General features: G+C 52.7%; 1 protein-coding gene across 1 annotated transcript in view; it reads left to right on the top strand.

Annotated features, from left to right (window-relative positions):
• The window catches only part of LOC121478581, a 34,891-nt gene extending 16,874 nt beyond the window's left edge, over positions 1-18,017 (top strand). Inside the window, 10 exon segments of the mRNA XM_041733683.1 lie at positions 513-624; positions 826-1,927; positions 2,280-2,498; positions 2,688-2,983; positions 3,136-3,363; positions 7,723-7,876; positions 9,768-9,852; positions 12,540-12,666; positions 15,523-17,150; positions 17,152-18,017. Coding sequence (XP_041589617.1) covers positions 513-624; positions 826-1,927; positions 2,280-2,498; positions 2,688-2,983; positions 3,136-3,363; positions 7,723-7,876; positions 9,768-9,852; positions 12,540-12,666; positions 15,523-17,150; positions 17,152-17,499 — 4,299 coding nt within the window. The 3' untranslated portion in view covers positions 17,500-18,017.
• The last annotated feature ends 893 nt before the right edge of the window (positions 18,018-18,910 follow it).

The following is an 18,910-nucleotide window of genomic DNA, read 5'->3' as shown; positions in this document are numbered from 1 at the left end:
AGACCAGACTTGAACATTCCCTGAGCTGACAAAACCACGTACCACATAAGTGAGACTTCATTTAGTGTGTTCTGCAAAACAAGTGGAACATAACCTGGGGCACCTCATGCAAAAGCCTCAAGGAAATGATCAGTAAAGAAACTTAAATCACCTTCCTAAACACAGTGTAAGATAATCACTGAGCCAGCCCCTGCTGTCTGGAAACTCCCTCTGTAGTAACGGTCATCCAGGCTTCATATCAGTCTTGGATTTGAAAGCTCCCAGTTCGTAGACTATTTTTATATGCACAATAAACTCTTACTAAATACTGTTTATTGGTTTGGTGGCTTTTTTTTTTTTGGCACCTTTTTGTGGGGGAGCAGTGGCTTTAGTTTTGCTATTCCTGGATTTTCTAAAGGAAGCAATGCTGTCCCTCTGCTCTGGTGGCACCGGGTGGATGGGCCTCTGGTGGTTGCTCCAAGCCCTGGGCGGTGTGGGGCAGTTGCTGAGCGGGACTGTGTTTGCCATTCCAGGCATCGGAGCTGGGGCTCCCCCAGGAGGGCGAGTGGCCGCAGCCTGCCCAGCCCCAGCGAAGTCCCCACACCAGGGCGGGGGCGGAGGCATCCTGCACCCTGGGCTCACTCGGTGAGTGTTTGGGTCCTACAGCAATCCTAAGGGCTGGGAAGGTTTAGACTTTGCTGTTGGCAGTGTTGGGGGGGGGGGGGCTTTGGTGATGAACTCTGTACCTTCCCCCAGAAACTGGGGCCACCAAAGTGGGGACTGATATCACCCCCACCCCCACCCAGTCCTGCAGCAGCCACTCAAACGTTTCCACCCCTTGACCAGGGCTCCCGCCTCCTAGCATGAAGGCAGACACACAGAAGATGCTGCAGCATGGGGTCCCCTCAGCTGCCTGCCCAGGTGAGGACAAGGGGGTCTGGGGTGTGGGATCTGCCCCTCAACCCCACTTACCCTTTATCTTAGTAAAGGAAAGTATTGAGGGCACTAAGGCTCTACTAAGTACAGGCAGCTGGCTGCCTGTTCTTCTGTGTGTCCCTGGGTGGGGAGAAGGGGCAGGGAGGTGCCCAGGGTGTGGCCTGGTCCCTGTCCTCTCCCTAACAATTAACTCTTCTCCCTCACCCTCCCCAGGCCTGGGCTGCTCGCCTCTGAAGCCTAGCGTCTGGGATGAACCTCCCTGTGGGCAGACTGGGGACAGAGCCCTGAGGAACAGACACTCCCTCCCCAGGCTGGCCCAGGACACACCTCAGGCTTCAGAAGAGGGTGTAAGGCAGGCAGGGGCTACCCCCAAGGAGGCTGTGCTTAAGGGCACCAGAGGCCAAGGACCTGCACCAGAGGGGCCCCTGCACCTGAGCCCTCAGCCCAGCCTGGTTGCAGACCCCACCCTCCCAGGTGCTCAGAGCACCAGTCCCCCAAAGAGACTTGGGGACCGCGATGTCGGCAGCACTCGCCTACCCTTACTCAAAGACACCAAAGCCTCCCCTGGAGAAGCGGGACAACCGGCTGCTGCCCCCTCCTCGGGGAGCCCAGCAGCGACCCAAGTCCCCTCAGGGACGCGGCCCTTCGCGTGTGCCGAGTGCGGGGAGGTCTTCACCTGGGTCACCCACTTCATCGAGCACCAGAAGCGCCACCTGGAAGAGGGGCCCTTCCCGTGCCCCGAGTGCGGCAAGGCCTTTCTGCACGCTTCCGTCCTGGGGGAGCACCGGAAGATCCACCTGCTGCAGCCGCGGCGCAAGAAGCCCCGGCGCGGCGGGGGCGAGGGGCCAGGGGAGGCCGGCCCCTTGGAAGCGGCCGGGCAGGCTCAGGACGCGGACGGAGACCGGCGCGTGGAGGCCGCTGGAGGAGAGCGGCCCTTCGAGTGCGGCGTCTGCGGGAAGGCCTTCCCCTGGATGGTCCACCTCCTCGACCACCAGAAACTGCACACTGCGCAGTGAGCGGACGCGCGCCCCGCGCGACAGCGACCCCCGGCGGACTCGTCCTGCAGCCCCCCCGGCTCCCCCCCGTGTCCCCCGCGCGACAGACCCCCCGAAAGGCTCGTCCTGCAGACCACCAGGGCCTCGCCACCCCCGCCGCGTCCCCCGGTGCCAGCGACCCCCGAAGGGCTCGTCCTGCAGGAGACCCGGGCCCCGCCACCCCTGCCGCGTCCCCCGCTGCCAGTGACCCCCGAAGGGCTGGTACTGCAGGAGACCCGGGACCCACCACCTCCGCAGCGTTCTCTGGGTGTCGCCCCGCCCGCCGCTTACCCCTGGTGACAGTGACCCCCTGAAGGGTTCCTCCTGCAGGAGACCCAAGACCCGCCTCGCTTCCCTGGTGTCGCCTCACATGCCCCGTTCCCCGAGTGACAGCGACCCTCGGCTGACTCTTCCTGCAGAACGACCCGGGACCCGCCACCCCCGCCGCCGAGTTCCCCGGGCGACAGCGACCCCTGGCGGACTTGTCCTGCAGGCGACCCGGACCCGCCGCGTCTTGGGGGGTGTCGCCGCGCCTGGTGCTTACCCCGGGTGATCGTGACCTCCGAAGGGCTCGTCCTGGGAGCGACCCAGGGACCCACTACCCCCGCTGCGTCCCGCGGGTGTTGCCGCACCTATCGCTTACCCCAAGTGATAGTGACCTCCGAAGGGCTCGTGCTGCGGGGCGGCCCAGGACCCGCTGCGTCTCCGGGTGTCGCTGCATCTGCCACGTTCCTCAAGTGACAGCGACCCCCGAAGGGCTCATCCTGGGGAGCGACCCGGGACCCATTGCCCCCGCTGCCGCGTTCCCCGGGTGAAAGCAACCCCCCCGAAGGGCTCGTCCTGCTGGCGACTCAAGACCTGCCGCGTTTCCCTGGCGTCGCCACACCTGCCGCGTTCCCCGAGTGACAGCGACCCCCGAAGGGTTCGTCCTGCGGAGCTACCGGGCCCCGCCACCCCCGCCTCCGAGTTCCCCGGGCGACAGCGACCCCTGGCGTACCCGTCCTGCAGGCGACCCGGACCCACCGCGTCTCGGGGTATCGCCGCGCCTGGCGCTTACCCCGGGTGACCGCGACCCCCAAAGGGCTCGTCCTGCACGACAACCGTCGACCCGCCGCGTCTCGGGGTGTCGCCGCGCCTGGCACTTACCCCAGGTGACAGTGACCCCCGAAGGGCTTGTCCTGCGGAGCGACCTGGGACCCACCGCCCCCGCCGCCGCCTTCCCTGGGCGACAGCGACCCCTGGCGGACGCGTCCTGCAGGCGACCCGGACCCGCCGCGTGTCGGGGTTTCGCCGCGTTCCCTGGGTGACAGCGACGCCCAGCGTCGCTCTCAGCTCGGCGGCCGGCCGTCTGTGCTCCGCAAGCGACAAAAGAAAGAGCTTCGCCAGCGCCATCGGTTCTGGGAGTCTTTTCCGGGTACGCCAGGGCTGCGCCCGTGCCCTTGACCCAGCGGCGGTCCTGTACTCCAGGAACGGAGGCCTCCTGCCCGCCCAGCCCCTGCGAGCGCGGCACACGCGTGGGGCTCTTCTATGTGGAACTTAACTCTTTTCTTCCTTTTTTTTTGTCCCCGCCCTCCTTTTCCTTTTACACTCCTTTTTTTATGATAAAGTAAACACAACATAAAACGTGCCATTTTAACTACTTAAAATGCACAATTCGGTGGCATTAAGTACATGCATAGTGTTGTGCAACCATCACCACGATGCATTCTGGAACATTTTCATCACTCCCAAAATGGGTTCCCCACACCCATTAGCAGTCACTCCCCATGTCCTCTCCCTCAGTCCCTGATACCTACTAATTTGCTTTCTTTCTGGATAGATTTTGGGCAGGGCTTTTAGGTCTAACCAAAACTGACCAGCACATGAGTTTGTTTGATTCACAGAATGACTTTTTTTTTTATTTTGAGATAAATGCCAACATTTTTCAAACCATAGATATCACATAAAAATCTGGCATTATGCTTACCCTGGATCTCCCAAGACCAGATGTGGGGTCTCCCAGGCATCTCAGTTCCCCACCACTGCTGGGGACAGCCTACATGCACTTGGATTCAGCTTTCCATCCATCCCCAGCCCTTCCTTGCTGGGCACCACTTGCCCCATGCAAACGAAAGCCTTACAAGTTTTTGTCTTTCTTTCGTTTTTTTTTTTTTTTTAACTTTACTTGGAAATAGTGTTGGATTGACTCTAACCACATGTAAGCAGAGACCTTCTTCTTTAAATCATCCATAAGTCGCCTTTCAACTGGAAAAGCCTTTGGATCTGCCCTACCCAGCCCACTGCTGCTTCTCCACCAAGCTGCCTCCTGCATAAGTAGCCTGTCCCCTAGCACCCTCCAGGGCCATGCAGGTCCCTCTGCTGCCTTTGCGCCATTCGCCGCGCTTGCCTTCTTGGAACTCTCACTAGCTGGGCCTTGCTCATGGCTTGCTCCAGCACCCTGGCTTATCCTCGCAGTCCCCACCAGGGGCTTCTGGCTCTACTCCATGCCTTAATTTATTGTGGGTTCCAGCTCTCCTCCCAAGCACCTTCTTTCTCATCCTGCTGAGGCAGAGTCTCTTTCTTGGAGATCAGGTGACAAAGTGGGGGTCCTGGCCCCACAGTCAGCCCCTGAGCCTTCCACTATAGCACACATGATGGAAAGGTTTGTTTGAGATGACAGGATACGTGGACAAAGAACTCCCAGTGTCTCCACTTGTTGGGGGCCAGGGGTTTATTTCAATGCAGTTTTCTTCCCAATCCCCCTAAGCCAGAGGCACATTCATAGCTCTCTGGGTTGGAGCAGGATTGCATGAGAGAGTAGGGGCTGCTGCCCACAAGGCAATCGTCAGTCAGGTCCCTCACTGCCATGGACCCCAACCATCCTCATATGAACAGCTCTGAAGATGGGGTTCTCCGAAGATGTCTGCCTGGGCATCCCACAGACCAAATGCCCTTCAGAGACATCTGCCTGGTGTCCCTCAGTCCTCCAACTGAGATTGTCCAAAGAACCCATGAGCAAAAGAAAACCAACTGCCTCCCATACGCCATCATACCTCCACCCTCCAAGCCCCCAGGATCACCCTGTTCTCTTTTCTCCTCTGCACTTAACCACCCCAGCCTCCCTCTCTTCTATCTTATTTCCTACATATCTGGATGTCTGCAGCTGCCGCTAAGAGAACCCTGCCTCCAACCCATTCCCCTCCATCCCATCCAATATCCACAGCCAGCAGGATCCCTCTGAAGCAGAAATACTGAGATGACATAAAGTCCAGCAGACCAGTTCCTTTGAATCTCTTCTCCTGCTTCAGTTAGTCCCCAGTGCTGGGGTAGTGGATGCTGGCCCCTCTCCACAATGACTCCCATGCTGGGTTTCCTCATCTCCACAAAGGCTGCCTCCTCTGTTCATAACAGTCTTCACTGTGGCATTATCAGCACCTGGCACAGAGCAGCCCTTCGTGAGTGAGAATGGGTGAATGGTAACCAAATGAGTGAGTTGCAGCTACTGCCAAGGCCCCACCTCAGGACTGCAGTGGTAAGCCAGGGAAGCCTCACTTGGACCTTTGAGGAGGTGGGGTGGCAGCAACATGGAAGGCCACCCTCAACACACTCTGGCTCGGCTGACACAGGCAAGAATGTGGCCCAGGGTCCTGGACCTGAAGAGTCATTTGTAAGAATCCCGATTCACCAAAGCTGCCAAATTGAGTTAATTGCCCAGCTTGCTTAATCCCAAAATGCTGCTTAAGCTGTAGTGAGATAGAGCACCAGCCTCTCTCTTCTCTTTCTGCTCACTCCATGCACGCCTGGCTCACCCTGTGCCTTCATCTGCCAATGTCCGCTGCAAGACTCTAGCACCTGCCCATTGGGACCCTTCCCAGTCTCCTTGTCTGTCCTCCAGGTCTTGTCACAGAGTATTTTCTGGGCCAGGTACTGGGTACTGTGATGCAGTTCAAGTCCTCATCATCTCATGCTCCAGAACCAGAGGCAAACAGACCACCTTCCTCCTCACTGCAGCCAGGGTCTCTGGGAACAGAGAGTCCTCGGCACTGTTAGGTTTTGAGGATCCCAAAATGACTTTTTAAAAGATGAAATACATACACAAGGTTAAACACTCTTTTTTGAACTTTAAACACTGTAATATATTTAAATGTATATATTGAACAATGTATCAAAAATAGAGTGTCACAAAGCTACACTGATTTCTAATGCAACTGCTCCTGGTGTGGTCCTGTCACAGCCAGGTGGAGGCAACCCCTGTGGTTAGAGGAAGTTGATGTTGGCATGAGCAGGGGCCCAGCCACTGGTCTGAATGGGGGAAAGGCCAACAGAGAGCGAGCCTTCATAATATCTTGTGTTTTTAAACCCTTTGAATTCCCTGTGAACTGAAAGATTTCACACACAAATCCAAATCCATGGCTTCTTTTGAGAAGCCCAGACCCTGTACACTGAGCTTACCTGCTCACGTGGGGCCACTTAGTTGAGATCATTAGCATCCATCCCTTTAAATAAATCCTGGCCCCTGCAAGCATTGAAGTTTGTGAAAGTTAGGGAAAAAAAGGATCAGGAGATTAGAGGAAGGTAACAGAGGGACAAGTCCTAAGGGAGCTGGGCAGGGCAACCTGGAACAGGCAAGTCTGTGTGGCACCTTCAGCCGTTCATCACCAGGACTCTGCCCAGACCTTTTGGGAAAAAGATTTCATCATGAGAAGTGTGTACATGACTTTTGATCGAGTGAAAGGAAAGTAGAAGGAAAAGAGAACACATTTTGTGGAAGATAAAACTAAGAAAAAAATTAAGTATCTTTTTGCATTTTGGTTTGTGGGTGAGGGAACTGATAATTGACATTTTATGTATATTTTATTTTATTTTTTATTTTTTTATGTATATTTTAAAGTCTTCATACTGTAGTATAGAGAAGAGTATAGAGAAGAGCAGGTGGACTTTCGGTATGACAATCACAGATGTGAGCCTTTATAGTCTTTGAATGTACAAGACACTTTAAAGCCGATAAGCTTGTCTTTGCCTCGTTTACATCAGTGCACTCTGATTTTGAGCCATCCATTGTATTCTTTCATACCACTGTTGTAGTGCTTATGATGTGTAAAGTCTTTTACTCATCTAAGAACCAGCCTAACCTTTTTTAATGTTTGTATGTGTAAAGAAAACGTACCCAGGTAGGTTTTTCCCTAACATGAGAATTCCTACTGTCTTCTCTGCTGTGTTCAGTCAGAGCTGATTCCAGTTGTTCCAAAGAAAAAAAGGCCCCTGTCTTGACACCTTTTCTTAGCTTCCAGTGTGCAAGCCCTGACTTGAATCAATCGATCTTTCTTAAAAGGGCAAGTGCACGTGGCTCAACCTTGGTTAGATTCTTTATACTCACTTCTCCAGGGATGGTCCATGCACATCAGTGAAAGGAAGTCTGGCTTGAGTGGGCGATGGCTAACGTGCACACCTTGTTGGTTGGTGGGTGCCTGGTCCACTGACTGCTGTACCCTAGGCCTAGAGCCTGGCAGGCCTTGGTCAATGTTCAGCCAAAAATAAATTCAGTCAAGGAGGGCACTTCCGCTTTGAATATTATGCTGTTGTTCAAATGCACACATCTGACAGTGATGTAAAGCAGTTTAAAACCGTGTCTACCACGGGATGTTTCCTACGACCACGTCTTCAGTAATGCAAGACAGGGTCGGCGTGGCAAATCGTAAACGGCTCTAGTATTTGGCATCTTAGTCAATGTCACTGTTTTAATTTTTTTGCGGGTCATTTTTGTGTCTTGCATTTTCTTGCTGTTTTTTGGAAGCACCACGTGTGTTTTACAGTAAAGTTTACGGCACAGTTTCCAACATGAAAGAACTCCGTCGTCGCTCCAGGAGGACTTACTTCACTCTGGCCCTACTCACACTGCCTCCGCGCGGGGGCGTCGTCCTCGGGATCTCCCACCGCCTCTGCTGCGGGTGCTCCTGACCCCCCACCACTGTAGCTACACTAATCCCCAGCCAGTCCCCGCTGTAAGAGCGCGAGGACGACGTTCACGGGGCCCACCACACAGCTAGCGGGGACTGGACATTTTTGACGGCGCCATGAGGACCCGCGCCGAAACTCGAACTCGGTTCCCGCGGGGACGCTCCGGGGTCAGATGGCAGTTGCGCACAGAGCCCGCGCGTGGGCCTCTGGGAGTTGTGGTTTGGCGCCACCTGCGCAGGCGCAGTCCCGGCCAACAGCGGGCGTGGCCTTCGTCCTGCCATCAGGCAAGGGCATGGAAGGGTTTTGGGGAGGGCAGTCTAGGTTAAGGTCCGCGAGGCCGAGCTCCTTACTCCCGAGTCCCGTAGCCACGGCCCCGGGCGAGGGTGAGGCGAGCAGGGAAACGACCAAAAGTGCGCGCGCCGCCCTCTGGGAGATGTAGTTGGGCGCCCCAGCGCAGGCGCAGATCCGCCTGGTGACGGCCGCGGCCTTTGTCTTAACGTCCCGCTGGTAAGTGAGAATGGGGTGGCCGGATCGGGGGAGGCCGAGACGGGCGGGCATCTGGAGTCTTCCCTCGTGCGTCTGTGGAGAGCCCCCTTTCCTGTTTTAGGCTAGGGCGGGTCGCTTCGGGGGCGGTTGGGGCGGGGCCAAGTGGGCGGGGTCCGAGAGGAGGAGTTGCGGCCGGGGTGGCGCTCTGGCTTTGGCAAAAGGGGTGGGAGCCCCCGGCTTCTGGATCAGCGTCAGGATGGCAGCTGGTCCGACCCTTCAGAGTCTAGAGCCAGCCTGACCTGCATTCCTACCTGCTTTGGTGGGACGTCCAGGGTTTGGAGGGTGTGGAGGGCCGAGCCCCGCTGTGGAGTCTCTCTGGAACTCACCGAGCGGCTTCTCAGGACGATGGTGAGGGAGACCGAAAGCACAAGATTTTACTCCCAGCCATTTTACTCCCTGGGACCCAGAACACAGACTCATTATGTTAAGAGTCTTATTGAGTACTATCCAGGCCTCTGTATTAATTCAGCAAGCACCTATTTTGATGTCCTGGGTGCCAGGCCCTGTGCTATACCCAAGAGCCCCCAATATTGTTCCGGTCCCCAGATCCCCCAGGGGAGTCAGGAGGATGATAAGAAACCTGTCAACACATCACTGAACAAGATAACTCCCATCTTGGAAACCGCTGTGAAGACAATAGGGCACAAGTGATATGGGGCAGAATCAAGGGTGCCCGGGAAGGGTCATCAAGGGGAAGTACAGAGGGACAAGGGAAATGCATTCTACCAGAATGAGTTTCATTCTGGGCACTCAGCCAGAGATGAGCTTGTAAACCACCACCAGTGGAGCCTTGCATGTAGCAGATGCTAAATAGATGCTCACTGAAGCAAGAGGCTTTTCTTCCAGCACAGATTGCCTTCATGTGTGTACTGCTGCATGCCAGGCTCCATTTTCAGCCCTTGCCACACCTTAATTCCTATAATTTCTGTGCTGGGTCACCACTCTCATTTTATGAGAGGGGGAAACTGAGGCAAATAGTGCCCGAAGACTTCATAACTGTCTAACTTTCTGTCAGTAGCAGAAATAGTTATCACGCTGGAAGTCATCTGAGCAACTGGAGGTCTGTCCCTTGCCTGCTGTGGCCTTCAGTTTTTCTATTTGTGAAATGGGGTAGGAGAATTCAAGGTAATCCATCAACTGCCTGGAATAGCACTGGGCAGAGTAGAGGCCTGGAGAACGCCAAGCTGAGGTTTCATTGTTGGTGGGGTTGGCCTCGGTGCAGGGCTCCAGGCTCTAGCAGCCACAGCCCTTCCTACTTGCACACAGATAACAGGGTGGGAGGTTTCTGGTCACCACAGCCACTTGCCTAGTCTCTCATATCCCCTTTTGCCCCAGAACTGCCTGCAGAGGAGCTGGCTGTTCCTGCAAGAGGCCAGCGGAGGAGGGAATGACTGCTGGGCTCTTTGCTGCTGGGGCCCCGGTGAGTACCCTGCCAACTTCACACACAGGCCTTCCAGGCCTGGCCTCCGGTCTGCACAGACTCATTCTCCTCTCAGGGCCTTTGCCCTTACTCTGTTCCCTGCCATGAATGTGCTTTAGTCAGCTCCATCTTCCTTCCAATTTCACACCTCACCACCTCTGAGAGGATTTCCCTGATTCCTTCAAGATTATGATTTTCTTCAAGACAGGTGAGGGAGGGGCAGATAGCACTTATCCATTCCACTGATGTGTCTGCCACTTTCTCAATCCAGGGTTCCAGTTTGTACTGCCAGCTCACTCTCTCCATCCAGTCCCTTAGGCAACAGGCACTTAGCACTTGCTATTGACCGAGTGGTTCACCAAGCTCTGTTATAGGAATTACAGGTTTGGGAAAAGAGAAGATGAACAAAAAAATCACCATTCCTGTGAGGCTTACAGTCCCTATGAGGAATGTAAATGCGCCAAGTGCTGTGCAGGGAAATGAAGCCCAGAAGAAGATGGGCTTAGGCACCAGGCATTAGCCAGTATAGCCCAGAAGGCCTCTAAGAGGAAGTGGCCCCAAAACAGAGGCCTGCAGGGGGTTGGGGAACGAGATCAAGGCCAACAGTAATAATATTCCAGGCTGGGGGAGTACCGCAAGCAAATGCCTGGTGGTGGAAACAGGCACTTTCCATAAAGGGCAGGTACATAACATAATAGGAAGACTGAGAACAAGGTCTTCTAGGCCAGTTGCTTGAGGCTAGGGCTTTGGGAAGCACTTCTGACCATTTTTGCCCCGTGCAAAGGCCCAGAAGTAGGCACTCAGTGAATGGGTGGAAATGTACCAAAGCCTGTGGTCAGTACTGGACACACTCCACCCTATCTTCCAAACACGTCAGCCCCGTGAGGTTGGAATGAAGAAACTAAAACACAGCTGGGAGTGGCTGAGCCAGGGCTAAACTCAGGATGCCTGGGCCCAGCTCAGACCATGTGCCCCCACCAAAGCCCCCAGTGCTCAGCACACATCCCACTGCCTTCATGACTCTTCTTCCAGACCTCTGTATGGCTACGCCATCAGTGTTCCATTTTCTCTACACCACTTACCCCTCCTGGGATTCATTTTTTAAAAATATTTATTTATTATTTATGATAGACATAGAGAAGAGAGGCAGAGACACAGGAGGAGGGAGAAGCAGGCTCCATGCCAGGAGCCCGACGCGGGACTCGATCCCGGGACTCCAGGATCGCGCCCTGGGCCAAAGGCAGGCACTAAACCACTGAGCCACCCAGGGATCCCTGGGATTCATTTTTTGTCAGCTCCCAGACCCTGTAACTAGCGCATGAACACCATGTGGCCAGGTGTGTGTCTCTTGTTTCCATGGCATCTGTGGAGCCCTGAAAGGTGACCTGCACTCAGTGGTCTCTGCAGATAACACTAAGACCTACTGAGTCTGGAAAATGTAGCAGAAATAGAGATAGGGAAGTTAGTAAAATAAAACCTTCCCAAGCCCCCCAGCACACTTGCCTGAATGGTGGCTCACACAGGTAAAGCACCCAATATGTGCCAGGCCTGGGGCACACACACCATGTGAATTCCCTTATTCCTCCCAACAGCCTTCTCAGGGAGTTCTCAGTAACCTACAGATGAGGGCAGGGAGGCTCAGAGCACTTTAAAACATGGACCTGAGGCTGGAGTTTAAAGCCCAATCATCTGGGTTGAGGGCCAGGTCTTGACAGTGCCCCCCCAGCCCGAAGCCTAATTTAATACCCTCTGCTGCCCTACATCTCCCCTCCTCTGGTGGGGAAATGTTAGCACAGGCATATGCTGCCAGTTGGGCCAGGATCCAGTATTTGGCTACCTTGTGTCCCTCACTCCCATCACTCAAGGCAGTGACAGCCAAAGTCAAGGTGAGGCCCTGGACTCACTTGCCTCTGCCCACCTCCCCACCTCGCCCAGCCATCCACAACACTTGATTTGGTGAGATGAAACTGCCTTTGCAGAGGATGTCTGTTTCTGCCCCTCACATGCCTTGAAGAAAATCATAAATTCCCCACCCAGTCACAAAAGAAACTGGCCTTGTGTGGGAATTTCAGAAAACACACAAGTGTGGTAGTGATGATTCTGGAATCCCCCTGGGAGCCTCCCTGCACCCCAGAACCCATTTAGACTTTCTCCTTGGGATTGTGTTTTTACCCCAATTAATAAATGTCCAAAATAAAAGACTAGGAAATGGTCCCCAGGAGTCCTTTAACTGGGGACCCCCATCTAGTTCATTTGCTCATTCCCTCCACTCCATTGACTCTTCTCTTTCCTCACTTTGTATTCAGGTATAATTAATACGTAATATAGGTTTAAGTGAATGTGCAGCTTGTTGACTGCAGGTATGGACACCAGTGAACATTCTAGCTGATGTTTGGGAGGTTTTCAGCCTCCCCGGGCTCCATCATGCCCCTCCCTTGGTCACTGCCATGATGGCATTTCAGGGGTCCTGTGTTTGCAGGACCTGGTGGGTCCTCTTATATCCTAAGACCCCCTTTCTTCTAGCAGAGCCCTTAGACCCCACAGGAAAGCTGACCTAAATCCTTAGACCTAAGAACCCCCCCCCCACTCCCCCCCACCAGCTTGGCTCTCCCTGTCCACCAGCTGCTCCTACTAGCAGCCATCGCCAGGTGTGGCCTGGGTGAGGACATTTGTGTGTGATGTTTCAGGAGCAAGTGACCTTTGAGGACGTGGTTGTGGACTTCACCCAGGAGGAGTGGGGGCAGCTGGAGCCTGCCCAGAGGACCCTGTATCGCGATGTGATGCTGGAGACCTTCAGGCTCCTGGTGTCTGTGGGTAAGGCTACAACTGAACCCCTGATGGTCTGCCCCCAGCACAGATTCTAATTCTCCTGGGTTAAAAGTAGGGGTAGGTTTAGTCCTTAAAAGCAGATACCTAGCATGAGTTTTGGGCTTTAGAGACCTGATATTTGGTTGGAAGTTATAGATCCCACCCGAAAATGCCAGAGGCAGAAAATCCTGGGGTAAGAGGGCCATAGTGGCTCCCATGACTGCAGAATCCTAGGGTCTTTCTGTAGTGCTATCAGGAACCCCCTCCCCCCACACTTCCTCCCTCTGTATCTCTTTCTGCCTCCATTCACAGATGGGCCCCCGGAAGTGAGAAGACAACTACCAGAGTACCTCTTTTGCATCTGAGACCAGCAGAAAAGACAGAGTCTGTGTCCTGGGCATCCATAGAAGCTAGGTCTTTCTATGGTCCTAGAAGGTCCTAGGTCCACTGGTCATTATTGCCAGCAGGCAGGGGAAGCAGCAGAACTCTAATTGGCGGGGGCTGGGTCACACATCCACCCAGAGCCAGTGTTGGTGTCCGTATGAGGCCCAGCATTAGGGCCTCTACCACAACCTGTCACCTCTAGGGCCTACAGCCAATTGGTCCCAGAAGACTGAACATGGAGTGGACAGGGGGATGGGGAGGGTTCTGGAATACAGAGGCATACTTGTGGGTCTCCCTTGAGCAGGATGTTGGCTCCCCAAGCTGGATGTCATCTTCCTGCTGGAGCAGGAGGAGGAGCTATGGGCAGTGGATGAGAGGGTGCCCTGAAGTGTGTGCTCAGGTGAGGGGAGAGCCCTGCAGGGCTGGGAGGAGCCCATTCAGCCCTGTGGCACTCTCTCTTCATATCTGCTTTCACATTCTTCAGGGCAAATTGACTACTCAGTCTTTCAGTAAATGTGCATCAAGCATCCGTTCTGTGGTGAGTGAGACCAAGTTCTCATCTTCAGTGAATTTACATTCTTGGTGAGGGAGGGGGCATGCAGTAAACAGGTAAAATAATAACTGCATAAGATACGACATATGAAGAATGCTGCAGAAATGAAGCAGGTCATGAGGCAGAGGCCAGGTTGTGGGGATGACTTGAGCACGGATGAGGCTAGCCTCTCCAGGGAGGTGATGTATGAGCTGAAGCCTAAGTCATGGGAAACCAACCCCACGAAACAAGCTGGGAGAACAGAATTCCAGGCAGAAGGAATAGCAAGTGCAAAGGCACTGGTGGGGGGGTGGGGGGGCAGTTGGCTGCTCTTGCTGTGTAACAGACATTCCAGCTTCAGTGGTTTAAACCACAGAATCTTTTACAAACTCATGTATTTGTGGGTCAGTGATGTAGTTTGGACTTTTCCATGTACCCTTCAGGGTATGTTCTCTATATATTTTATCCGGTCCCTGAGACCAGTACCAACTCTGTAGGAAGTGGGGCTGTCCCGGCACTGGTGTCAGGCCCTGACCCAGGGGGAGAGGGTCACCGCAGAGTCTCTCCAGTTCAGAAGTAACCAGCCCTTACCTAAGTTATTAGCTTTCTATGGCTGCTGTAACAAATTACCACAAATTTAGTGGCTTAAAACAACATAAGTTGTTTTACAGTTCTAGAGGTCAGAAGTCCAAAATGAGTGTCACTGTGCTATAGTCAAGGTGTCAGCAGGGCAGCATTCCTTTTGCAGGGCCTGGAGAGAGCACATTTCCTTTCCTTTTTCCAGCTTCCAGAGATGCTCGCATTCCTTGCTTCACAGTCTTGTCCACCTTCTAAGTGAGCATGGCCCTAAGGTCTTCTCACATCAGCCTGGCCCTGGCCCTGGTCCTCCTGCCCTGCCCCCCATTATCTCGCAGTTCCAGAACCCTGTGATTGCCTTGGGCCCACTAGGATAACCCAGGGTAATCTCGGATGATTAGAAAAACAGGGACATATTTGGGAGCTACTATTTTGCCAGCCACACTTGGCTTGATCTCTCTCTTTTTTTTCTTAACACTTAACTAGAGTGTAACATAAGTGGGCAGTGGCCCCATCACAACTTTAGGCCAATCCAGTGTGGTAGTGGGGATGGCATATGCTGAAGCCATGGCTGTAGGGACAAAAAGCAGTTCTGCCAGGAAGAGGGAGAAAGGGATGTGTTTGTTCAGCACGTCTGTTGGATACTGCTGTGGGTGGGGATGCCATGGTGACCGAGGTGTACAGAAGCCCTGCCCTCAGGGAGCTCCCAGTGGGTGAGACAGACCCAACAGACCAGATCCAAGTCCTCTTATTCACCTTAGGTCATTTATCCACCCTTGTGGTGATATATAGCTCTCTCCAGACTGGGGGAGTTGGTGGTTTCTTGACATGTGGCAGAGGTGAAACAGCAGCAGGAGACCACTAAAAAGAAACTGGACCTGAGCAGTGGGAGGGCTGGTCTGGGTGGTCCTTCACCTGTGAGGCAGCTGTTCCTCCATCACCACCTGGCTGCTTTCGTCAGGGCCTGGCCATTGCTCTGCCTCTTCTGGCCTGGGGCATCTGCCGATGGCTTCCCTAGCTGCTCACTGTCAGCCCAGCGTCCTCTCCCTGCCCTCACTCTCTGTGTTCCCCTTGCTTCCCTTGCAAGATTCATCGTGTCCCTCCGCCAGCTCCCCCCTTCCCCCTTTTCTTTCCTGCTCCTGTTACTTCCCTCATTTGCAGAACTGTATTTTTAAATGGTCAAATGTACTTGTGCCTTCACCCTTTCAAAACTATCAGTTTTACTTTTTTTATGTTTTTTATTTTTTATTTATATTTTATTTTTAAATTTTTATTGTTTTTTAGTTTTACTCTTTATCTACCCATCTACTACCACAAACTCTTCCCCCCAAACTGAAATTAAGGAACATCTCCATTTTTGTTCCTTTCAGATTTGGAAACTAGGCCCAAAACCAGACTGTCAGCTCTAACGCAAGACATCACTGAAGAAACGCCCAGCAGTGTCCTGGTGGAAAGGTTCCTGTGGGATAGTCTGTGGTGCTCTGAGGGTGACGATGCTGAGGGCCACGGGGGGCAGCGTCATGAGAGCCGAGATAGACACATGGTGCAGGCGGCCTTCATGCCCGTGAAGACACTCATGCAGCAGCGGCAGCAGGGGAATGAGTTTGGGGAAAACTTGATTCTGAGCCCTAGTCTCCCATCTCAGCCAGAGATTCCTGAAAGACAAGGCATCCACATGCTGGGGACACACAGGAAGAGGGGGATGCCAGAGCCAGGGCTAAATGCTCAACAGGAGATATATGCAAAGGAGAAGCCCTACAAGTGTCAGGCATGTGGAAAGGCCTTTAGTCACAGCTCAGCACTTACTGAGCACAACCGCACGCACACAGGAGAGAGACCTTATGAGTGTCACGAATGCGGAAAAGGCTTCCGGAACAGCTCAGCACTTACCAAACACCAGAGGATCCACACTGGTGAGAAACCTTATAAGTGTACTCAGTGTGGGAAAACCTTCAACCAGATTGCCCCACTGATCCAGCACCAGAGAACTCACACAGGGGAGAAGCCCTACGAATGCAGGGAGTGCGGGAAATCTTTCAGTTTTAGGTCCTCCTTCAGTCAACACGAGCGGACTCACACTGGGGAGAAGCCCTATGAGTGCAGCGAGTGTGGGAAGGCCTTCCGGCAGAGCATCCACCTCACCCAGCACCTTCGAATTCACACGGGAGAGAAGCCCTACCAGTGTGGGGAGTGTGGTAAGGCCTTCAGCCACAGCTCTTCCTTGACCAAACATTGGCGAATCCACACTGGGGAGAAGCCGTACGAGTGCCACGAGTGTGGGAAGGCCTTCACGCAGATCACACCACTGATTCAGCATCAGAGGACCCACACGGGAGAGAAACCGTATGAGTGCAATGAGTGTGGGAAGGCCTTCAGCCAGAGCACACTCCTGACAGAGCATCGGAGGATCCACACGGGAGAGAAACCCTACGGGTGCAATGAGTGTGGAAAAACCTTTAGCCACAGCTCATCACTCAGCCAGCACGAGCGGACGCACACAGGAGAGAAGCCGTATGAATGCGGTCAGTGTGGGAAGGCCTTCCGGCAGAGCACACACCTCACTCAACATCAAAGAATCCACACCGGGGAAAAGCCCTATGAGTGTAGTGACTGTGGCAAGGCCTTCAGTCACAGCTCATCCCTAACCAAACACCAGCGGATCCACACTGGGGAGAAGCCCTATGAATGTAATGAGTGTGGCAGAGCCTTCAGCCAGCTTGCCCCACTCATTCAGCATCAGAGGATTCACACGGGAGAAAAGCCCTATGAATGTAATGCATGTGGCAGAGCCTTCAGCCAGAGCTCCCTTCTCATAGAACACCAGAGGATTCACACCAAGGAAAAGCCCTATGGGTGCAACGAGTGTGGAAAATCCTTCAGTCACAGCTCATCGCTCAGCCAGCATGAGCGGACACACACTGGGGAAAAGCCCTATGAATGTCAGGATTGCAGGAAATCATTCAGGCAGAGCACCCACCTCACTCAGCACCGGAGGATCCATACAGGAGAGAAGCCATATGAGTGCAGGGACTGTGGGAAAGCCTTCACACACAGCTCGTCCCTTACCAAGCACCAGAGAACTCATACTGGGTAAACCCACTTCACACTCACTGGAACATGGGAAAGCCTTAAGTCATAGCTCATCCTATACTATACTTGACCCAGTCATTCTCAATGGAAACAATACAAGTATATGCATATGCAAGCCTTCAACCAGCACATGTCTCAGACACCCTCAGAGAGATGTGGTGGAGATGATTGTGGAAATATTAAGCTATAGGTCATCCATCCCCAGATATCAGATCATTCAAACAGTAGTAGGGAAATGTGGAATTAATCAGTGTTGAGTACCCTCAGTCATAAGTGCCCACTAATGCTACATTGTACAACCTACAAAAAAGAGAAATGGGGGGGGGGGGATGTAGTGGATCTGGAGATGGCTTCATTCACAAAATTCCAAATGAGAGATTTTCAGAGTGGTGAGAAACCCAACAAATGCTTTTTGTATACAGGAACCAGATACACTCAGAATTATCATTGCACATTACATTCTTGGGAGGGGTGCTTTTGAATGGTGCAAGATGACTTTATATAAATTTCTCTACAGGACTCACAGGCATTAGAAACACAGATGTTGCTGTTTCACAAAAAGGAAGATTTCTTTTCCCTTTGTTAAGCCATCATCTTATGAACAATAGCACCTCTGTATTGGAACCTGTGTTTTGCAAGATTTATCTTTTTTGAGAAATGTACAAGTTAATCTTCTCTTGATAGTTTTTCATTGATTCTTTTTCCTGGTGTTTAATAAGCTTTTGTTTTTGTATAATCTGTGTTGAAGGTCCATAGTATCACATTAAATCCTGAATCCACTAACAGCAGTCTCTCTCAGAGCCACAACCTTTGAACAGTGACTTATCCTCATTAGAATCCGTATTTAAATTGCATTGGCTGGATATGGCCACCAACTGTCAGGGTTATATCGGTTGGCTTACTTTACCAATCACAATCCTGGGATGTAAGTTTCTCAATAACTTGAAATTTCTCCCTCGGGGGAAGGATATTACAAATAGTCTTCCAGTAGTCCCCAGTATGCTTGTGCAATGCCTCCTCTCTTTGGAATTAATTTCATCGTCATTTAAAAGCCACTCAAGAAAACAACAGTCCCTGGTATAAACAATGCAAGCCACATCAGTAGATTTAGCTATTCTAATAATACCATTTAGGAAGCAAGAAGAAACAGGTGAAATTAATCTGTCCCTATATATCCCAAATGTAACAAACCACTGATGGAGGAGATGTTTTGCTTGCTTTGTGTATGGTACATCTTTGAAATCCATTGTGTATTTTGTTTGTGGCCCACCTCAGTTTTCTGTAGCCTCCTTTTGGGTGCTTATTTGCCACAAGGAGCCAGCCAGTGGCTGGACTGGACTAGGCGGCTTAACAGCCTCAGCCCTGGTCAGCTGTGTCCACCTCCCTTTATTACGTGTATCCTACTGTGTCCCTATGTTTCTGTTCTTGTGTTCCTTCTTGTCCTCAAGGAAACCAGATGTACTGAGAAGATCAGCTACTTTAAGTAAATGGCATGAGAGGCTCTTACCCCTGAATCTAGTATAGAAAATATGTCACGCTAGTTGTGCACAGTTCAAACTCTAGGGTTAGAATTCTTGTCAGAGAACACTACATTTGGAAAACATGTTAAGGCTCCTCTATTCCAGTTCAGTTCAGTAAAACTGGAACCTGACTACACACTCTTGCAGT

Source organism: Vulpes lagopus, chromosome 2 (assembly GCF_018345385.1).
Source record: "Vulpes lagopus strain Blue_001 chromosome 2, ASM1834538v1, whole genome shotgun sequence".
Taxonomy (NCBI): domain Eukaryota; kingdom Metazoa; phylum Chordata; class Mammalia; order Carnivora; family Canidae; genus Vulpes; species Vulpes lagopus.
Note: the sequence above shows the minus strand (reverse complement) of the source record. Positions and strands in the feature narration are given on the sequence as shown.